Below are 19,383 nucleotides of genomic sequence, written 5' to 3'. Positions count from 1 at the left end.
GCCGAGATTTCCTTGGATTATGATGGCTTATGGTATTTATGATATTGTGTATATTACTGCGGAGGTTTTTATAGTAAAAGTAAGAAAAGAGTTTTTTTTCCTGATTTTTTTGTTTAAAAAATGAAATGCAGTCTTAATCCACAGTGCTGTGTTGCATTTGTATATGTCCTTCACATTTTGAGTGTGAAATACTTCGTATTCATTCAGCAGCGACTGTGAACGACAATATTGGCGATTAACATCCAACTTAACTGTTCTTAACATCATATATTGTTCATAAAGAAAAACCTATATGACTGTATTTACAGTCTGCACGACAGTCCGTATATGACGGCACATTCAGCTGATCTTTGACTCTAACATGACTTGGGCTCGGCTGGGGCCAGCGGCGAGCCATGATTCAGTTGGATGTTGTGCAGGGGTGTGTTGTGGTTTGTTTCTGGGAAAAGGGGTTATCTGCAGCTGATAAGAGCCACGTTTAAAAGGCTGCGCAGGAAGAGGTCCACTTACTTCACTACCAGCTGGAGGGAGCCACAACATGCGAATCATGCTGCTGCTCCTCATCGTATCCACGGTCAATGTGCTGTTTGGTGTTGGAATGGTTTGCATGCCCCTGTCAGACAACGGGCCCCACATCGCCCACGGCTGGGCCCAGGTGGTGCGGCTCAGGCACCTTTACGCCACCAGGCCAGGAATGCACCTGCTGATCAGTGAGGGTGGACAGATCCGTGGTTCTGCCGTCCAGACTCTGCACAGTAAGTGGAACACTTTGAAGCGCAGAGTCAAAAGGCTGCAAACTGCAGTGTTTGTTACTAACTGCAGTGTGCTTCGCCGTGGGGAACATTTCCATTTTAGGCCTAATGGAGATTCGTCCAGTGGGTCCAGGCCGTGTTGCCATCAGAGGGGTGGCAACCGCAAGGTTTCTCTGCATAGAAGACGACGGCACACTGTACTCATCGGTGAGCATAATAATAATACTAACAAAAGGAGAAGAATACATGTTTTTATTTATATCACTTATCAAAACGAGAGATACAAAATTCTTTCCAAAATCACACAAAAAAGACTAAAATACAATGTAGAAGGACAAGAAATAACTTTAGCATATCTAATTAAGTGACACATGCAGTTCATTAAAAACACGACAAATGTCACACACTTGTGTTGTGTGCAGATTGAGTGATGCTGATATCAAACAGTAAAGCATACATGTGTAGTAAAAGTGACACATGCAATGTTTAAGCTCAGAGTGTAAATAGAACAAACAAAATAGAAAAATGGCAACATAAACAAATGAAAAAACTAATTATTACTGAATATTATTACTAATATCTGTCAGTTATTACATGTTTTTACAGTTAAGAATACAATTTTTAAAAAATGTTATCAATTAATTCAGTCATTGTTTCAGTTCCAAATGATAAAAGTTGTGAGGGAGGGGGGTGTTTTCGTGGTAGCTAACATTTTTTCTAAATGTTACATCTCACGATGGAGTCATGCTTCTTCCTCCTCACCTTTCAGCGAGTCCTAGAGCCCAAACAGATTCAGAAAGCAGCTCCAAGCAAAAGTAAATGCTCGTTTTGGAAATGTCTGTGAAATCCCAGCACTGTATTACCAAGCAAACTACCCAACATGAAAGTAAGAATATGTGACCCCACACATAGACCAAGTTTATATTCATGCTGCTTGTGTACTTTCCTGTGAAACATAACATTTTCACTCTGTGCAGTCCTGTACGACTTTAAGTGCATGCCCTGATTGTAGAGCCACCTTCAGCAGCAATGTTCATCAGGAGGACTTTATTCCCTCACATTACTGTGGAGGAATTTTGGACCACAATGATGTGCAAGTTGCTTTGGTTCATTTGTTTATGCACAGCTCTCTTAAACCTACACCACAGCAGGTTGGTTGGGTGGAGTTCTGCACTTTGGCTGGGCCACTGCAACATCTTAATTCATTTTTTTCAGCCATTCTGTTGTAAATGTATTGCTATGATGGGGATCATTGTTCTGCTGAATGACCCATTTTCAGCCAATCGTTCGGCTCAGCTTACTTTGGTGTACAGAAGAATACACGGTTGACTCAGTGACTGTAAGGTGCCCAATGATCAGCGCTCCAGCACAGTGCTCACAGTTGCTTTGAGATATTTGTGTTCATATACTGTGCTCGGTTTTCTCCAAACTCGTGCTGTACATCATGGCCAGACATCTCTACATGGACTGTGTTCCAGATGTTTTGTGGTTTGTTTGTTGTTGCCGTCATGTTCTTTTCAGAGAGAAGAAGCAACTTGTTCAGTCTTTTTCTAAATTTGCTGTGATGAATTTTAACGTCTAACATACAAACTGAGGCCTATCGAGTTAGAGATGCAGGTCTCGGGTCTTTTGGCAGTTTATCTGAGCATTGCACAGTCTGACCTTGGGGCTAATTTACTGGATCATCCACACCTGGGAAGACTGAGACACGTTAACACAGACCTGCAAAGTGCCTAAAGTCCTGCGTTTGTGGAGCACCTGGCTGCTGCTTCTCCTCTTAATTCCTATGGAAGCAGTACAGGTGCATTTAAGCTTTCACAGGATTGCACAGCCATGTGAATATTCCTGATCCTTTCTGCCTGTGACGCAACTATGTTATATTTATGTACTGCAGCAGCTATAATAGTTACAATACCAACTGCAGTTGCATCTCATCCAGCAATTGCTAATACGCTTTACCTCACACAGACAATCACAGTGAAACCATGATGACCTCAGGTCGTCTAAAAAGGAGCTTTTCTCCGCAGTGTCGTGTTTTCTTCTCTTCATATGAGGAGACACACATGACAAGTAAAATAGAGGCGAAATAAGCTTCTTCTTCATCTTTGTGCTCTTTGTAAAATAGCAAAAACCTGTTGGAAAAAAGTTTTAACTGATTAATCTGATTGATTAATAATCAATCTTTCTCTATTTCATAATCTGCACAGTTCGACTGAAATGCGATTATTACTGGTTTAAACTTTATATTCTGATACAGCACTTTTACTTCAATAAATACTTTAGTTTCACTTGGTGTCAAGCTGACATTTGAACTCTAAGTGGGGAACTGTTATTCCATAAAGAAAGTAGAAGTACGTTTTAACTGCAAACTTCTTCAGCGGCTATTCTAGAAAGGTTTCTGTAGACACAAGTGACGCAAGGTCTGCCGTGCTTGTGATATGTTGTTAATCGTCTCCATATTCACTGCAAGCAGCAGAGTCATTCATTCAAATAGTCGACCAGTTCATCAACCTTTGTTCAGTGTGGTGCAGGGCAGGATGTGTTTGCAAAGTGGAAAAAGCTGAATGAAAAGACCCAGCAGCACCAACAACAACCTTGGCCTCTGGCTGGGTATCTTTGGTCAAAGCAAACAGCCATCGAAGAACTTGCAGTGCCATTTACGTATGTTTTGTGTGTGTGTGTGTGTTTTTGTTAATAGTCCCTGTTAACCCTTACCCCTCTTTGTACAACATGTATATAGGATCAGCAAACAAATGCATTTTGAGTGGAAACAAATGCCAAAAAGCCATATTGTTTTTACTTATTTCAAATAAAGGATACAATAAAGTATATTGTAGAATGTGGAGAGTGATGCATGTGAATGTAATGTGAACTTTTCCAGCATGCCTGCAGCAGAGAGGACTGCATCTTCAGAGAGCAGATCTTGCCAGATGGGTACAACATCTATATCTCTGACAGACATGGAGTCCTGCTCAGTCTGGGAAACCACCGGCAAAGACTGCAGGGCTTAGACCGAGGAGATCCAGCCCTGGCCCAGTTCCTCCCCAGGATCAGCACTCTGAATCAAATCCCTTCCCCTGGGGCAAAAATCGGTGACCACATGAAAGAAGCAAAAACAGAAGAACCTGTGGACACAATAGATTCATTTGGAAAGTTCTCTCAGATCATTGACAGCCCCAGCTTCCATAAGAGATGAGCCTGCAGCTCTAAGACACCTGCTAATGCATGTGCCAAGGCGTGTCTGTGCATTATTCTCCGAGTGTTGTAAAACCAGCGACTCGGTGCAGCATTCCTGTACCGGGGAAAGTACCTGCCCACACTGTTAAGTCCAAAAGACTCCAAGTGACCCAAAAGACTACAAGAGCAGATCCAACGGAGTGGAGGACAGGTGTAGTGTGCTCTCCAGGACACTGGTACGACAAGGTGAGGGTGCTCACTGACCACAGGCAAACAAAAAGCAACACAAACACATGCAGGAAAAGGAATTAGTCAGGCTGACTGAGAAGGAGCGCCGTAAATGCTGTAACACTAAAGAAAGAGTCCGACGTATTCCTGAAATATGAAGCAGGATTTAGGCGTAGTGAGGTAACCTCTGCTTTAGCCTTGGGTTTTACTGTCAACGAGGTGCTCTTTTCACATCGCCACAGTAAATTATGCTCTGGAGCAGATAGTGTTCAACATAAGCAATCAACAGATACAAAACCTTGGTGCAGGCAATGAGAGGGTTTCTGGTTTGTGAACACTTTTAAAGACTTTTCCTGAAAACCATCAATGGATTTTTTTTACCCTCTTATGTATACAGGATGTAGCAGTGATGCTGATAAGTTGACACACAACTGGATTTTTTTATTTAATTATTTAATTTCATCCTAATTTAATTTTTCCCAGCTTTTTACAGACCACTCAGAATGCTTAACGCTATATGGTAAATGGTCTGTATTTGTATAGCGCTTTTCTAGTCCCTAAGGTCCCCAAAGCGCTTCACACTACATTCAGTCATTCACACACAGGTGATGGCAGCTACATTGCAGCCACAGCTGCCCTGGGGCGCACTGACAGAGGCTGCCGGCGCCACCGGGCCCTCTGACCACCACCAGTAGGCAAACATGGGGTTAGTATCTTTGGCGTGCAGCCAGGAGGCAGCATGGGATCGAACCACCGACCTTCTGATTAGTGGCTGACCTGCTCTGCCACCTGAGCTACAGCCACCCTATAAACTAAACACTTCTTAATACAACCTTTTTAATATTGCTTAGCCTGATGTTAGTAGTGGGGTAAGTTCAGTCACAGATACAGACTGAACTTACCCCATACAGATGTACAGATGGGGATAATATGGATATGTTGAACTGGCCTCTGTAGGAAAGAAGGCAAGTGGTGACTGAGGGTAGACTATCTGTCTGAACTGAAGATGATGTGTGGAATAAGATCAGCACAAAGGAGGAGGCAGTACCTGTTTGGACATCATGTTTCCACACTGAGCTCTGTCCGGTAATGTCTGAAGAACTTCACGACTACAGTATAAAGTGTAGTTTGTACTGTAAAACTACAGCAAGTGCTTTAGTTGTTAAATATCAGTGTCATTCCTGTTTAATCGTTGTACCTTCATATTTACTTAATATTCCTGTTACATGTAAGGATGTAGGAGTGGCTCATCCAGCGGTTTGCACCTTAAGCTCGACACTGTACACCAGTTTGTCACAGACACTTTCATCAGTGTGACAGTATGTGTGTGCGATAGATTGCTGTATAAAGCCCAGCACAGCTCCAGCACTCTAAGCCTGCCTTGCCTGGATTACAGGTGCTGATGGCCAAATGAAGCTTTGAAGCTTGTGTTGAAATACGGTTCATTACTCGAAGCATTTCAACACAGTCCTCTCTGCTGACATCTGGTGGCCAAAATATGAAGAGCAGCTTGAAGCTACAAAATAAAACGAGCTGCTTCATTATGACTCTGCAGAGTGGAGTTCTGTCTGATATTGGGCCGCCGTTGTGTTGCTTTGAACATGTATTATTTGGGGTAAAAAAAATTGTTATGTTTATTTGTTTAATAAATAGTTTTCACTCACGTTTGCAGTTTGGTCTTTTTACACAATATTCGAAGGGAAAAAGAAAAAGGCACAAAATGTTCTGATAAATTTGTGGGTCTTTTCTTATTTGTTTGTTTGTTTTGTACTGCCTGAACACTGACGTGGCCCTCCAATGAGATGACATCCCAGCAGTGGCCCACAGCTCATTTCAGTTTGAAACCCCCGACAGTTCAGATTAGCAGTAAAATGTTTACTACATTGATTTTCTTTCTTTTGTAAAACTAAATAATTCAAAGATAATGAACGGTGTAAATAAAAGCTTGATGAGGTAAGCCATCTACCACTGCTACAGTTTGTTTGCTTTACAATGAACTCCCAGATGTCCCAGACACTTCGGATTTCCTAATTAAAAGTGGCACTGTACAACTATTTCCAACAAAACCTTTCTCCATCTACTTCAGTTAGTGTTTTGCTGCCCCTTTCCCCCCGTTTCAAATTAAGAAACCAGCTGCAGAGGTTTGTTATTTCAGTATTTTGTGAAACCTTCAGAAAAACTGTTGTCATTGCTCCTTTCCATTCTTGTGAAGACACTGGGCACTTAGCACATCACAAGTTACCGACAATCCGTGTACATGCTGAAAACTGTTCGCCAAAGCGTTTCCAGATGCTAAATGTTCCCTTTCTGTGCACCGCTTCAGTCCTTGTATTGAACTTTTAAAGATCTTACCCCATATTCACAAAGTTTCATGGTACAATGACTTATTCCTAGTGACAAAATTCTGAGACAATTCTTATATTATGTTTTTCCCCTCAAACGTTGCCAAAGGCTTAAAAAGAAAATGTTTGAAATGGAGACAACGTGTAGTGTAATTGGAGCAGTTAATTCATTTTTATTTTGAGCTTAGAAGAAGCATGTTTTGTCACAGAACACAGGTCCACACCAGGTCGTCTTAGGAATTTTGAGTCATTTTCTCCAGAAAGAGACAACGGCTCAGACGATTCATAGAAATGCTGCCAGACATGGCTTACAACTAATTTGCATCTGCAGTCTCTCGGGAGGCTAAATTATCTTGCTGGAGGTCATCACGTACAGTCTATTTTTTTTGGGCAATATCCCACAGATGTTGGAAAATGTAGCTTTTCTTCTCATCTGGAGTGGATAATAATAACCTGCAGCTATTCCAGCAGCATCTGTGTTTAGCAGAAGAGTTTGGGTGCTGAACTGGGCTGCCTGCAGTCGACTCGACCTTTCCCCAGCTGAGAACATCTGGAGAACATCCTCAGTTCCCAGACCTTACCTGCCGATATTAAAGAATAGGATGCTACACAGTGGGAAACTTATCCATGGCCCAAATCTTTTGAGAGATGTTGCTGCCATCGAATTCAAAATGAGCTCATATTTTTCTTGAAATAGTTCCCAGTTTAAACGTTTTCTATGTTCGTTTGTGAATTAAATATGGGTTTATGAGATTTGCATGCCCCAAACTTAAGATAACCTCTTCCTATTTACTTTCAAATAGAGCTGCCAATTGTTAAGTGGGTCGAATGAACAAGACATGACAGAACACACACAGACTGAGTTATTACTAATTGTTCATTTTGGATTTAATGCTGGAAATGCATTTCAAAAGATGTTGTCTTCATTTATTATTTTTTTCAAAAACAACAGTCTGAGAAAAACTTCAGGAACTCGAGAAGATGAGTCCTTGAGTCTCCCTGATACAGAATCGACCCGGATACTTTGTCTTTTGTGATGCTCATTTTGAACTTGACCATGTCTACGTGGAGCTGCTACCACATAATTAGCTGTGTTAGTGGCTGGTGCCTGTAGATCTTTGATCATTAATGGTGCTGTACAGGTGTGTAAAATACTCATGACAGAGATGATATAAAGCTACACGGTCTCGCCTCCTCTTTGTGCCCTGGAGGATGGAACGTCTGTGTTTCACTTTTTCTTTGGTCCAACTAGAGATGATGGTTTTTCATTATTAGTGAATTCAGGAGCAGCAGCATTTCTGCGTTTCCCCCAACATGTTTGTAAACAACATTTCAGGTCTTTTGTTGCCCTTCTTTTTTATTTAAATTTGCATAGAAAACAAACAAACACTAAATATTTATGATTTCTTTTTACAGTTTTAATTAAATAGGGTTTACATTTATTCCAAACCATTGCACTTTGTTAAAACATTGTTTTCTTGATAAAAGCTTATTTAACCAACACATTTCCCCTTTGTAATTTCAAATTATTTGTTGAAACAGTTCAGTGAAGAAGTCTTTCAGAAAAACTCACTTTGAGGATTCTTGTCCAGTTTTTAAAATCCATAAAAGGAACATTTGCATTTTTTTACAGTGTGATTTGACGTCCTTTGATACTAGAAACCTAAACAAGTATATAAAAAGACTTTAAAGAGACAAGACTGTCTGAGACAGAATACAACATAATTCAAATTTCAGACACCAGCTACGGTGAAACTAGGGCACATTCAGTTGGCTTAATTAAGATAATTATGTTGTTGTAAACTCCCTCAGGTGTGGTTCAGGTAAGATCGGGTGCAACAGCAGCATCGGCTGACAGCTGAGAGCCTCCAGTGTTAGATACAGCAGCTCAGAAATCCACGGCAGCCACTGATCACCTGCTAGTGAAGAAAGGCTGAGATGCTCACTGGACATCTGGCAGCAAAAGCGCTTTTGTTCTTTGAAACCTGAGAAAAGAGAAGATCCGTCCCTGTAAGCACAGTACTTTACCTCCTCTTGTTAATGAGATGGAGGCTGAGGAGTGACTGATTTCCTAACAAGCCGTCTGTATCCAGATGAAGGCACTGCAGTCTTGGTTGTGAGGTCCGATGTTTTTATCGTACTTTCCGGTAGTAAACAAAGGCTACCACCAATACTACTGATGCTACCATGGCTGCTGTCCTCCATCGAGAGAAACCACGGATCACCCCCTCCTGCAAGATCAACAGATCAATATTAGGAGCTGTGGATGTACCTGAGGCGTCCAAACAGAAGACCGCAATGAGCTTTATGAACGTTTACTCACTTACCCAGCCCCCTTGTGCCACAAGCCAGCTGTAGACCTGCTCCCTGATGACCTGGAGGACCCAGCTGATGATCATTTGGATGTTCTCTAAGTGATTGGCGGTAATAGCCTTTAAAGGAGAAACAGATATGGAACAAAGCCATTAACATAAGTCGTAGGAACCCTGCTGTCAAATGTGCATGAGACCCTCCTGCAGGCATTGTTAGCCCTGTATGCACACTTACTACAAGTCTGTATTTCTTTAATTAATGTGAGGAATTTTGACAGAATGCTGAACGTACTGGAACCTCAGTGAGGAAACATTACTTACAGTGCAGAGATTCCACCAGAAGAGCTGTTAAGCCCAGTGGCTGCAACACGTTTGTGCCACAGCAATTGCGGCCCTTTTGTGGGGGCTTTTTCTCACACCCATTATGTTTGTACGTTTGGTGGGTGTGAGAAAAAGCCACGCTGGGGAATTCCTTTCCTATATCCAGCATGAGGAGAAAGATTCTGACAGGCAGGGATCACAGAATACCAGCTGTGGCAGATGGTGTACCTTGTGTATAAGTTTACAGGCCAGATGGAAGAGAGCCACTACTCGACCCCAGTTGATGCCATCAGCAAAGATGTTTCTTGCAACTGCCATGAAGACATCTTGAACGCAGTTCCCCTGAACCTGGTTTATCAGTCTGATGGGAGGAAATGGACACATTCAAATATGAGAATGATTTGGCTGAACTGATTTACTGACCCAAATTCTTCTTGCTAGTACTGTTCATAGTTCAGATCTGCTCGCTCAGCAGTTTAATCGTATACCGACTTGTCATGCAAGTGCAACACAAATAATCTGAGTTTCCACAAAAGCGCTACCCCTCAGCCTCCTGGTATCATTTTGAAAACCTCAGGTGACCTCTTTGTCTTTAATGTGTCCACAAGATTTTCAGAAGACATGACCTCTGACCCCGAGGTTGAGGTCACTGAGATCTGAACTCGACAGAGGTTTTTAGTAGCTGCACCCATTAGATTAATGGCAAAATTCTTAAGTTATCGCATTCACAAACTTGAGCACCCATGCTGTCCGTTCACCCAGCACGGTGACCACAATGCCACATCGGCCTTTTACAGCTGAGGAGTTAAAGCAGGGGTGGGGAACTCCAGGCCTCGAGGGCCGGTGTCCTGCAGGTTTTAGATGTCACCCTGGGTCAGCACACCTGAATCACATGATTAGTTCATTACCAGGCCTCTGGAGAACTTCAAGACATTTAAATCAGCTGTGATGGATTAAGGACACATCTAAAACCTGCAGGACACCAGCCCTCGAGGCCTGGAGTTCCCCACCCCTGGGTTAAAGAAAGTGACTCAATATTTTAATTCACTGCTAGAGAGCAGCAGTAGGTGGAGCCAATTCTCCAGTCAGTACCACTGTGCTACGAGATAGCATCATGGAAAGAGCCATGGTCAAGCTCAAGAAATGACACGTTCCAGTTTGTGTTTTTCCCAGATTTTCATCGTTACACTGGAAGTATAGAGTGAACTTTAACTGACATGAGTTAGGACATCGCACCGGGATATTAGGAGATGGGTGATGAAATCCTGCATTTTAATGTCACCAGTCACATTCAAAAGTTTGCCTTATATTTACATAATATGTAAACAATTGCTTTAAACACATTGAACTTTGAAAAGATGAAAAGAAAGTGAGGTTTTGCATTGTAAATCTGCCAATAGTTGTGTCAGCATGATGTGGAAAGAGCATATTGGTAATTGGTATTCAAAGAATCTGCTGAAACAGCTGATGCAGTCACCTCTGAAGCTCAGCATTGCGGTTTAAACTGTCGGCTATCTTGCGCAGCTGTTCTACCACTTCTTTGACTTGTGGATCCTGTTGTTCATCTGGCCTTCCTCCCAAATCCTCAGAAGTCACGTGTCGACTGGGCTCCTCTGTGTTTATATGTGCAATCACATACCTGTAGCAGACAAAAAAAAACACCCACAATTTTATTATACAAAGATTCTCCTCAGTAAACTTCAAACAACACCAAATCACAGCAGCGGTCACCTCAAGGCGCTTTATATTGTAGGACCCTGCAATAATACAGAAAAAACAGAAAACCCCAACAATCAGAAGATCCACTATGAGCAAGCAAAAAAAAAAAAAAAATCCCTTTTAACATGGAGAACCCTCCAGCAGAACCAGGCTCAGGGAGGGGCAGCTATCTATTAGGGGGACTGCATCACAGGAAGTAGAGCAGGTCATTTACCAGAGGTGTGACCAAGTCATTGTTTTGCAAGTCTCAAGTAAGTCTCAAGTCTTTATCCTCAAGTCACAAGTCAAGTCTCAAGTAATGGCAGTCAGAGTCGAGTCTCAAGTCACTGGTAAATGGCCTGTATTTATATAGCGCTTTACTAGTCCCTAAGGACCCCAAAGCGCTTTACATATCCAGTCATCCACCCATTCACTCACACATTCACACACTGGTGATGGCAGCTACATTGTAGCCACAGCCACCCTGGGGCGCACTGACAGAGGCGAGGCTGCCGGACACTGGCGCCACCGGGCCCTCTGACCACCACCAGTAGGCAATGGGTGAAGTGTCTTGCCCAAGGACACAACGACCGAGACTGTCCGAGCCGGGGCTCGAACCGGCAACCTTCCGATTACGAGGCGAACTCCCAACTCTTGAGCCACGATCGCCCCATGTCACTGGTGTAAAAGTCCGAGTCAAGTCACAAGTCTGAAACTTTGAATTTCAAGTCCTTTCGAGTCTTTAAACAAAAAAAAAGAAAAAAGCATGTTGCAGTTATGCTAAATGTAAATATTAGACCATGTGATTTTTAATTCTGTGTTTTTCTCAACACATGTCGAAATAGTGAACTTAGAAAATATACACAAATTGTGAAATTGCACCTCTTTAAAATGCAGCTCAATTAAACTTAGCTCCAAGAATAATTTTCACCGACAGTTCTGAGATAAGCTGCATGTTATTCTTGGATGCCCTTGTAGGGCCGGCTTTAAAATCACATGACAAAAATATCATACACATTAAAGTTAGTTGACATCACAAAGTTAGATGAAGTCATGATCTCATCGTAGCAAGAGAGAACATACCGTTCTTTATGCAACTTCAACTGTCGGACAAAGTTGGAAGTTGTTCCATCTCTGTCTGTGATTCTCTTCTTGCATGTTTTGCATATTGCATTTCGTTTTTTTGTTGACTACTTCATAGTTTATGTACCTGAAAAAAAATAACTCCTTACAGCATTTTTTTTTCTTTTCTTTTTAAAAAAAAAATCTGGTTAATTTGATTGGCTGTGCTACAGCTCACGCACACATACGTACGGAGTGTGGTTTGAATAAATGAATTGAATTAACGGTGCACACTTTCTATATAATATGCGTGTTAAATTTTATATTTGGGGTTAGGGCTGCTCGATTATGGCAAAAATGATAATCACGATTATTTTCACTGAAGTTGAGATCTCGATTATTTGACGATATTTATTTAACAATAACAATGTGTTGAATAATGACTTTAAAGTTTGTCAAAAAATAATATAAAATAGTGCAAATACTGATAACAGTGCAAATGTTTGCAATATAAAAAATAAATGAAAAATGTAAACATCTGTGTTTAGTGAACTTCGCAGTGTTGCTCTGTGGTGCAGCTACACTGTAACAAAGTTTACACACTGTGTCTACTTGATCCACGTCTGACTGAACCCATAATGTTTCCACACCACTGAAGGTTTTTACCTCTTTTCAACCAACAGCAGTCACTCTCCTCTCCATATAACTTCTGCTGAGCTTTCCGAGCTTCCCTCAGGTCCTCTAATCAGCGGTCCCCAACCCCCGGGCCTCGGACCGGTATCGGTCCGTGAGTCGTTTGGTACCGGGCCGCGAGCGTTGAGGCTCAGGTGTGAAATGTATGGTTTTCAGGGTTTTTATCGGTTTTCAGCGTTATTTTGTTATCGTTTACTCGGTTTTCCTGGGTCTTTTCACGTGTGTCATGAATAAATTTTCTTTTTTTCGGTACCGGTACTAGTTTTATTTTGTTGTATTTATCCGCGACACCTTAAAGGCCGGTCCGTGAAAATAATGTCGGGCATAAACCGTCCGTGGCGCAAAAAAGGTTGGAGATCGCTGCTCTTAATTGTTGTGACGTATGTTCGAAATGCAGAGAGGTGCGCTCGATTTGCCACACGGAGCAGCGCGAGAGTAAAGCACGAGGGAGGGGCTAATAATCAGCTCAGTCATTTTTAATGATCGTTGAAAGCCCAGATCGTAATCGTGATTAAAATTCGATTAATTGAGCAGCCCTATTTGTGGTGAAATATCAAGTCTTTTGGGAGTTTGCATGTTCTCCCCGTGTTTGCGTGGGTTCTCTCCGGGTACTCCGGCTTCCTCCCACTGTCCAAAGACATGCAGTTAGTGGGGATAGGTTAATTGGTTAATCCAAATTGCCCATAGGTGTGAATGTGTGAGTGAATGTGAGCGCGAATGGTTGTCTGTCCCTGTGTGTTGGCCCTGCGACAGACTGGCGACCTGTCCAGGGTGTACCCCGCCTCTCGCCCTATGACAGCTGGGATAGGCTCCAGCGCCCCCCGCGACCCTGAAAAGGATAAGCGGACACGAATGGATGGATGGATGGATATCAAGTCTTTTCAAGTAAACCGGTTCAAGTCCAATTCAAGTCCCAGGTCATTGGTGTAAAAGTCCAAGTCAAGTCACAAGTCTTAGAACATTTTTTCAAGTCAAGTCTAAAGTCATAAAATTAATGACTCGAGTCCAAATCATGTGACCTCAGTCATTTACTAATCAGATGGTTGGTGGTTCAATCCTTGGCTGTTCCACTCTGCGTACAAATATCCTTGGGCAAGACACCTAACCCCAAGTTGTTGTTAGAAAGCACGTCAGCATTATAAAAAGTGCTTGTATGAATCACTGAGTGCTCAGGTGGAAAAGAAAAGCCAATTCGTTTGTCATCTAGCATCTGCTGTGACCAGCTGGACATGCAGATTTATATAGAGAAAGTACCATGATCATTTTTTTTTAAAAGTTTTGTCTGCAAAATAAACTACAAGCTCGATGTAAAACCTACCTATGATCAGTGTTGTGATTTTAGTTCAGACCAAACAACTCTGCTACATTGTCAGCCCAGTACCCAGTACTCTGCAGTCTATTTACACGTACAGTGCACATCCTGAAAAGGTAATGCTGATTTGAGCAGGCAAAGACGCACGGACTTCAAAGGAGTATAACAGGAATGACTGCTCGCCCACTGGGTCCCTAGCTGTCTTGCAACCTAATAGACTCCAGTTTGTGCATGTAAATGGAGAGTCCTCTTCACACACTGAGGTTAATTATGGAGTTCCACAGGGTTCAGTGCTAGGACCAATTCTGTTTACATTATACATGCTTCCCTTAGGCAGCATCATTAGAAGACATAGCATACATTTACACTGCTATGCAGATGACACCCAGCTCTATCTGTCCATGAAGCCAGATAACACACACCAATTAGTTAAACTGCAGGAATGTCTTAAAGACATAAAGACCTGGATGACCTGTAATTTCCTGATTCTAAATTCAGATAAAACTGAAGCTATTGTACTCGACCCTAAAAATCATAGAAATATGGTATCTAACCAAATGCTTATTCTGGGCTCCAATAACACTGTAAGGAATCTTGGAGTTGTTTTTGACCAGCACATGTCCTTCAATGCACATATTTTAAGAAGTACGAAGAACTGCTTTCTTCTATTCATGCAAAATTTGTTTTACATGGGTTCTCTCCAGGTACTCCGGCTTCCTCCCACAGTCCAAAGACATGCAGTTAATGGGATTGGGTTAATTCAGGGGTAGGGAACTCCAGGCCTCGAAAGCCGGTGTCCTGCAGGTTTTAGGTGGGTCCTTGATCCAACACAGCTGATTTAAATGGATAAATGACCTCCTCAAACTATCTTAAAGTTCTCCAGAGGTCTGGTAATGAACTAATCATTTTATTCAGGTGTACCCCTGGGTTAATTGGCAATTCTAAATTGCCCATAGATGTAAATGTGAGTGTAAATGGTTGTCTCTCTCTATGCATTGGTGTTAGACAGACTGGCAACCTGTCCAGTGTGTACCCTGCCTCTCATCTTATGGTAGCTGGGATAGGCTCCAGTAGGGCTCGGCCATATCACATCGTTCACGGCAATACCGGTATAATGTTGGGCAACGATAAGAAAATCAAATATTGCGATAGAATATGGGTAAAACGCGCATGTGCAGTGCCTTTGTTTTCATATGCACATGGCGGAAAAAGCACGGCGGCGACGCAGAATGAGAAGAGCGAAAGCGGATCGTTGAATGAAACAGATGAACCAGAACTGGTTTGTAAAAATGCTGCAACTTCACTGGTGTGGAACTGGTTTAGCTTTCGTCCGTCAGATACACAACAAAGCACTATTTTTGGTAGCGCATGCTAGCGGGCCGTCGTTATTACCGTGTTGTTTGGAAAATACGGCACACTTAAAATCAATCCTTTGATTTTTCTGAAAGTCGACAGAGCCCCTTATAACCCCGTGTGCCTTATGTATGAACTCTGGTTGTGTTTACTGACCTCGAAACGATTTTATGTGCACGGCGCTCGAAAATCTGTCAAATGTTTTACTACGACTCTGCTAAGCTACGAAGCCGCACCGCTTGATGGATTGTTGGAGCATTACGGCTATCGTAGGCGGAGCCTTGCGGAGTGATACGTACTGTGCTTCAACATGATATTACCGTATTGTGTGTATAACCTCTTTTTAAGTTTTGTGGATGTTATACTTGGTTATGCTGAGGATATGTCGGCCAGTTTCCACTGGAAATACCTTTTGGTTAAACTGTCAGCGAGGAATTTGCATTTGCACTGTTACATGTTTATATAAACTTTAATGCACATAAAAAACAGCTGCTTGTTTAAGTGAAAATACATTGATTTTTTTTTGCACTAATAAAGTTGTGGAGTTGTAAAGTATTTTGTCTAGTGTCAATTATATCGTCAGTTATATCATTATCACAAATTTTCAAATGTATATCATGATAAATATTTTTGGTCATATTGCCCTGCTCTAGGCTCCAGCCCCCTGCAACCCTGACAACAATAGGCAATCTCTGGCACTCTTCCACAGTGCCTGACCTGTCTTCCTCTCCCATCACCCCCAACTGTTTGCCGGAGAAGGCTGCCCCTCCCTGAGCCTTAATCTGCCAGAGGTTTCTTCGTGGTTAAAAAGGCCGTTTTACCTTCCCACTGTCACCAAACCACTAGTTCACAGGTGGTTATCTCTGTGTTATTGTAGAGTCTTTACCTTACAATATAAAGCACCTTGAGGCAACTGTTGTTGTGATTTGGCGCTGTATAAAGACATTGAATTAAATTGAATTGCAAGAGAGTTAATGGATGGAGACTTAAGACTACATCTTTCACCATCTACAGCTCTGTGATTGCAGCCATTCCCCTTCTGCCTGTGAATAGTACTCATGGATACTGATCAATGGAGATGTCAGTTTGCTTAATAGCTATCCTGAAACTGAGCTCATGGCCCACTGTTAGTCAGTCGTGCTAGTTTCAGCCATTGTTCAAATGCACTGTTTATCACGTTGGGCAAACCTGCAGTCAGCTGAGAGTGAACATTTCACTTGGAAGAGTGATGAAATGCTTCTCGCACTGAAAACACTACATCCAGATGAACAGAATCAACTTTCTGTATCCATCCTCAGTTTAAAATGTAAGATTTTTATGGTCAAACACATGGGTATGACCGTACCCAACAGCAGTGCTGAGACTCACCCTCTAAAGACAACCGCACCTTCTTCGAGGATGGAATCATCAACGACATCTGGAAGAGCAAGCAGATAATTAATAGACTATTTACTCATATTTTTATTCAAGGTGGGGGGAAGGGGCATAAAACAAAACCTTTACAATCAGTAGCAAAGCAATGCCAACAGTACAAAACACAATGAAGTTTTTAAAAACTGCCAACCAACTTATGTCATCATTACTTGACAAAGACTGAATCAAAGAACATGGTGGTTTGTTTCTTAAGAGGTACTTTGAGCTTGCTTTCACTTTCGCCAAGATCCCTGTTTCCAGCTGTAATGTGTCCTGTGGAACAGCTGTTTGCGACAAAGCAGTGAAGAATCGCAGAATTCTGGTTAAAGCAGATATAAAGAAAACATTATTCACGTTCACTCCACCAGCCCACAGTCTCTAATAGTCGCATTATCAGTTAACTACATTAAAGTTGGGCTGTTAAACTTTGTCTTCGTGTGACGTCACGACGACGTCATGAGTGGCCATAATTATCAGAGGTGTAGCATAGTCCACACAGGCTTCCTGGTGAAAACTAGCAGGCCGACAGCGGCCTGTTGAGGCTGTAAAGCACACACTGTGTCGGGGCAAGTCCCGCATGGAGTCGGTACAGCCGCTGTTCTCCGGGCTGAGCTGAACCAGACTCGGGTTTAGTGACAGCAACCAAGGTGATCTCCAACACACCAGCCCCTCTAACTACTAAAAGTAGTTCGAAGCAATTCTTTCATCCTAACTTTTTATTCCGGTTCGGACTCGTTATACTTTTGCCTCCGTTTAGCTTTTAACTTCAGCGGCTGAACCAAAAATGTCTCCACCTACCGTCTCCACCCGCGGCGCCCCTCGGCTCCTGCTCCGGATTCTGCCCCCCTCGGCCGTCAGCCATGGAGCCAAACCTCGTTTCCGCGCGGAGATGGACGAGATTTGAGATATTTGAATGTTCAACGCTAACTTGACCTCGTACAACCAAGAAAGTCACGGTTACCTAGTCTGTGGAAACCCGCCTTTCAACAGAAGCACACGGAAGTGATACGGAAGTATCGTAGCGACGGGACCAGCAGTCCGTAGACACGCCTCACAGAAATCCCACAGATGGAGATACTCGCCCAGAAACCTGCCCACAGAGGAGTATTTATCTGTTTTACTTTGTGTTCTTCCACAGTTCAGATACTCCGTACGAACCATCATTGTCAAAGCAGGACACTTGCCCCAAGGCCCGCTTGAAGTGATGTTAGTGATGGCGTTTTGTTTTTTTACTACCGCGGTCAAGTGAGCCGTCATTTGTGCGCCGCGATGAAGCCAGCCGCTTCTGATCCACCCTATAAATTATCTTGCGCTTCAACACCAGCCTTTATGTCAGCGCATGCTCTCGTTCGTTCCTGATCGCGCGCGCGCACAAATGCACGCTCACACTCACACGCCAGCGCACGCGTTGCACTGGGACAGCCTGGTTGCATCATATTCACAAATTCATTACAAATCACCCTCGATAGTTGACATTAAACTTTTAACAGATTTTTTCTCTTATCTGGGCCAAGCTTCGTCCCAAACTGCTTTCATGCTCCCAAGAAATCAAAGGACAAGTCTCCTCAAATTCAAAAGCTTCAGAGGAATGTGATGATGTCCTGTGAGAAATCTATTAAAAATCATCTGTGATAGCTGAATTCCTCACAGATTCCTTTTCTTGGACACCCACACTAGTTTCATCAGTTTTTCACGCACAGTTTCATCTCAATCCACTGCATAATTCTGGGGAAATTAAAGGTCTTTTATGGTCAAATTCAACATGCTCAATCGATTATATCACATAAAGAATAATAACAAAAAAATCCTCTGTGATTGTTGACATGAAAATGTCATTTGACTCCTCTTCGTTACCTTTTCTGCATGCGTGTCAACCTTCATCACAAAATGCTGCATGATTCCAGAGAAATTAAAGGACATTTCTACTCACATTCAACAAGGTTATTTTAATAAACAAAACCTTACAAAAAAAGTCATCTTGACATAGTTGATAGTTGACATGAAAGTCTCCACAAATGCATCATCTCTGCACTCACACAAAATATCTGCAAAGTTTTGGATCCAACTACTGCTATATTTCTCTTTTTTGCCTTTACTGGATAGTGAAGTCAAGACAGACAGGAAAGTGGTGTTGAGTACCCCAGTATAACATGGATTGGCTGTCTGTTTAAAGAGTCCAAATCTCTGATTGGTTTTAGCCGGCAAACAGTGCAGAGCTTAGATTAAGCCGACGTATGAGAGGACTCGCCCAGTTGTAACCCTTCCCTGCCTCAAAAGCTCTCTGGGGCTGCCCTCTCTGATGCAAACTGAAATGTAGGTAGTTTTGCAGCATCTTCCCTGTAGCTCAGTGCACTTGGTAACTGTAGATTATTTGGTTAAATGATCACTCTGCACCATTTGTCTCATATGAGCTACCGTACCTGTGTTGGCTAATCCAGTACGTGGGGGGTTACGTTTTTGGCATTGGCCATTATGTGTACATGTGCTTGGATGGATTAAAGTTCGCAGTGGAATAATATCTGGAGTTGTCACTGAATCATAGCACCTCATGAGACTGCTACAGTAACTAACTGGGCTAAATTTAGTGGCTTGGAAAACAGCCCTAAGGGTCTGTTAGTTTTAACAGGCCAGAGTAACCTGTAAGAGGTATTTGTACTGTAGAGAATTAATAGCGTTTCGAGTTTTGTGGGTTCATAATTTCCTTTGGTTTTATGTAGTTA

At 42.4% G+C, this 19,383-nt stretch overlaps 2 protein-coding genes across 4 annotated transcripts; one reads left to right on the top strand and one right to left on the bottom strand.

Annotated features, from left to right (window-relative positions):
- Window positions 1-498: 498 nt before the first annotated feature.
- On the top strand, window positions 499-5,793 carry fgf19 (fibroblast growth factor 19). Its single transcript, XM_085278959.1, has 3 exons — window positions 499-755; window positions 856-959; window positions 3,634-5,793. Exons 1-3 carry the CDS (start codon window positions 539-541, stop codon window positions 3,946-3,948), a joined length of 636 nt encoding a protein of 211 aa, XP_085135085.1. The 5' UTR covers window positions 499-538; the 3' UTR covers window positions 3,949-5,793.
- Window positions 5,794-7,520: 1,727 nt separating this feature from the next.
- Window positions 7,521-17,955, bottom strand: LOC146583902 (apoptosis regulator BAX). Of its 3 annotated transcripts, XR_014893000.1 has the most exons (8): window positions 17,625-17,955; window positions 17,462-17,535; window positions 16,619-16,667; window positions 10,610-10,771; window positions 9,361-9,493; window positions 8,827-8,931; window positions 8,528-8,730; window positions 7,521-8,415 (listed from the first exon to the last, which is right to left on the bottom strand). XR_014893000.1 is itself a non-coding variant. In XM_085278886.1 (7 exons), exons 1-7 carry the CDS (start codon window positions 17,918-17,920, stop codon window positions 8,632-8,634), a joined length of 918 nt encoding a protein of 305 aa, XP_085135012.1. In that variant the 5' UTR covers window positions 17,921-17,955; the 3' UTR covers window positions 7,526-8,631. The 3 variants fall into 3 exon arrangements, 2 of the variants coding, with proteins under 2 accessions (XP_085135012.1, XP_085135025.1); XM_085278886.1 differs by having other exon boundaries at window positions 7,526-8,730; XM_085278899.1 differs by having other exon boundaries at window positions 7,534-8,730; window positions 17,462-17,753; window positions 17,848-17,925.
- Window positions 17,956-19,383: the final 1,428 nt, after the last annotated feature.

This window comes from Mchenga conophoros, linkage group LG1, assembly GCF_057382185.1.
Source record: "Mchenga conophoros isolate Kocher_MC1m ecotype Shallow Benthic linkage group LG1, M_conophoros_male_GT1.1, whole genome shotgun sequence".
Taxonomy (NCBI): domain Eukaryota; kingdom Metazoa; phylum Chordata; class Actinopteri; order Cichliformes; family Cichlidae; genus Mchenga; species Mchenga conophoros.
This window is presented reverse-complemented; position numbering and strand designations above follow the sequence as displayed.

Excerpts from the sequence above, each read along its gene's own strand:
- fgf19 (XM_085278959.1), top strand. The coding sequence starts at position 539 with ATGCGAATCATGCTGCTGCTCCTCATCGTATCCACGGTCAATGTGCTG. Across the intron at positions 756-855 it reads TGCCGTCCAGACTCTGCACA|GCCTAATGGAGATTCGTCCA; the intron begins GTAAGTGGAACA and ends TTTCCATTTTAG. Across the intron at positions 960-3,633 it reads ACGGCACACTGTACTCATCG|CATGCCTGCAGCAGAGAGGA; the intron begins GTGAGCATAATA and ends GAACTTTTCCAG.
- LOC146583902 (XM_085278886.1), bottom strand. The coding sequence starts at position 17,920 with ATGACGGCTCACTTGACCGCGGTAGTAAAAAAACAAAACGCCATCACT. Across the intron at positions 10,772-16,618 it reads GGTGCGGTTGTCTTTAGAGG|GTATGTGATTGCACATATAA; the intron begins GTGAGTCTCAGC and ends TGTCTGCTACAG. Across the intron at positions 9,494-10,609 it reads CGCAATGCTGAGCTTCAGAG|ACTGATAAACCAGGTTCAGG; the intron begins GTGACTGCATCA and ends TCCTCCCATCAG.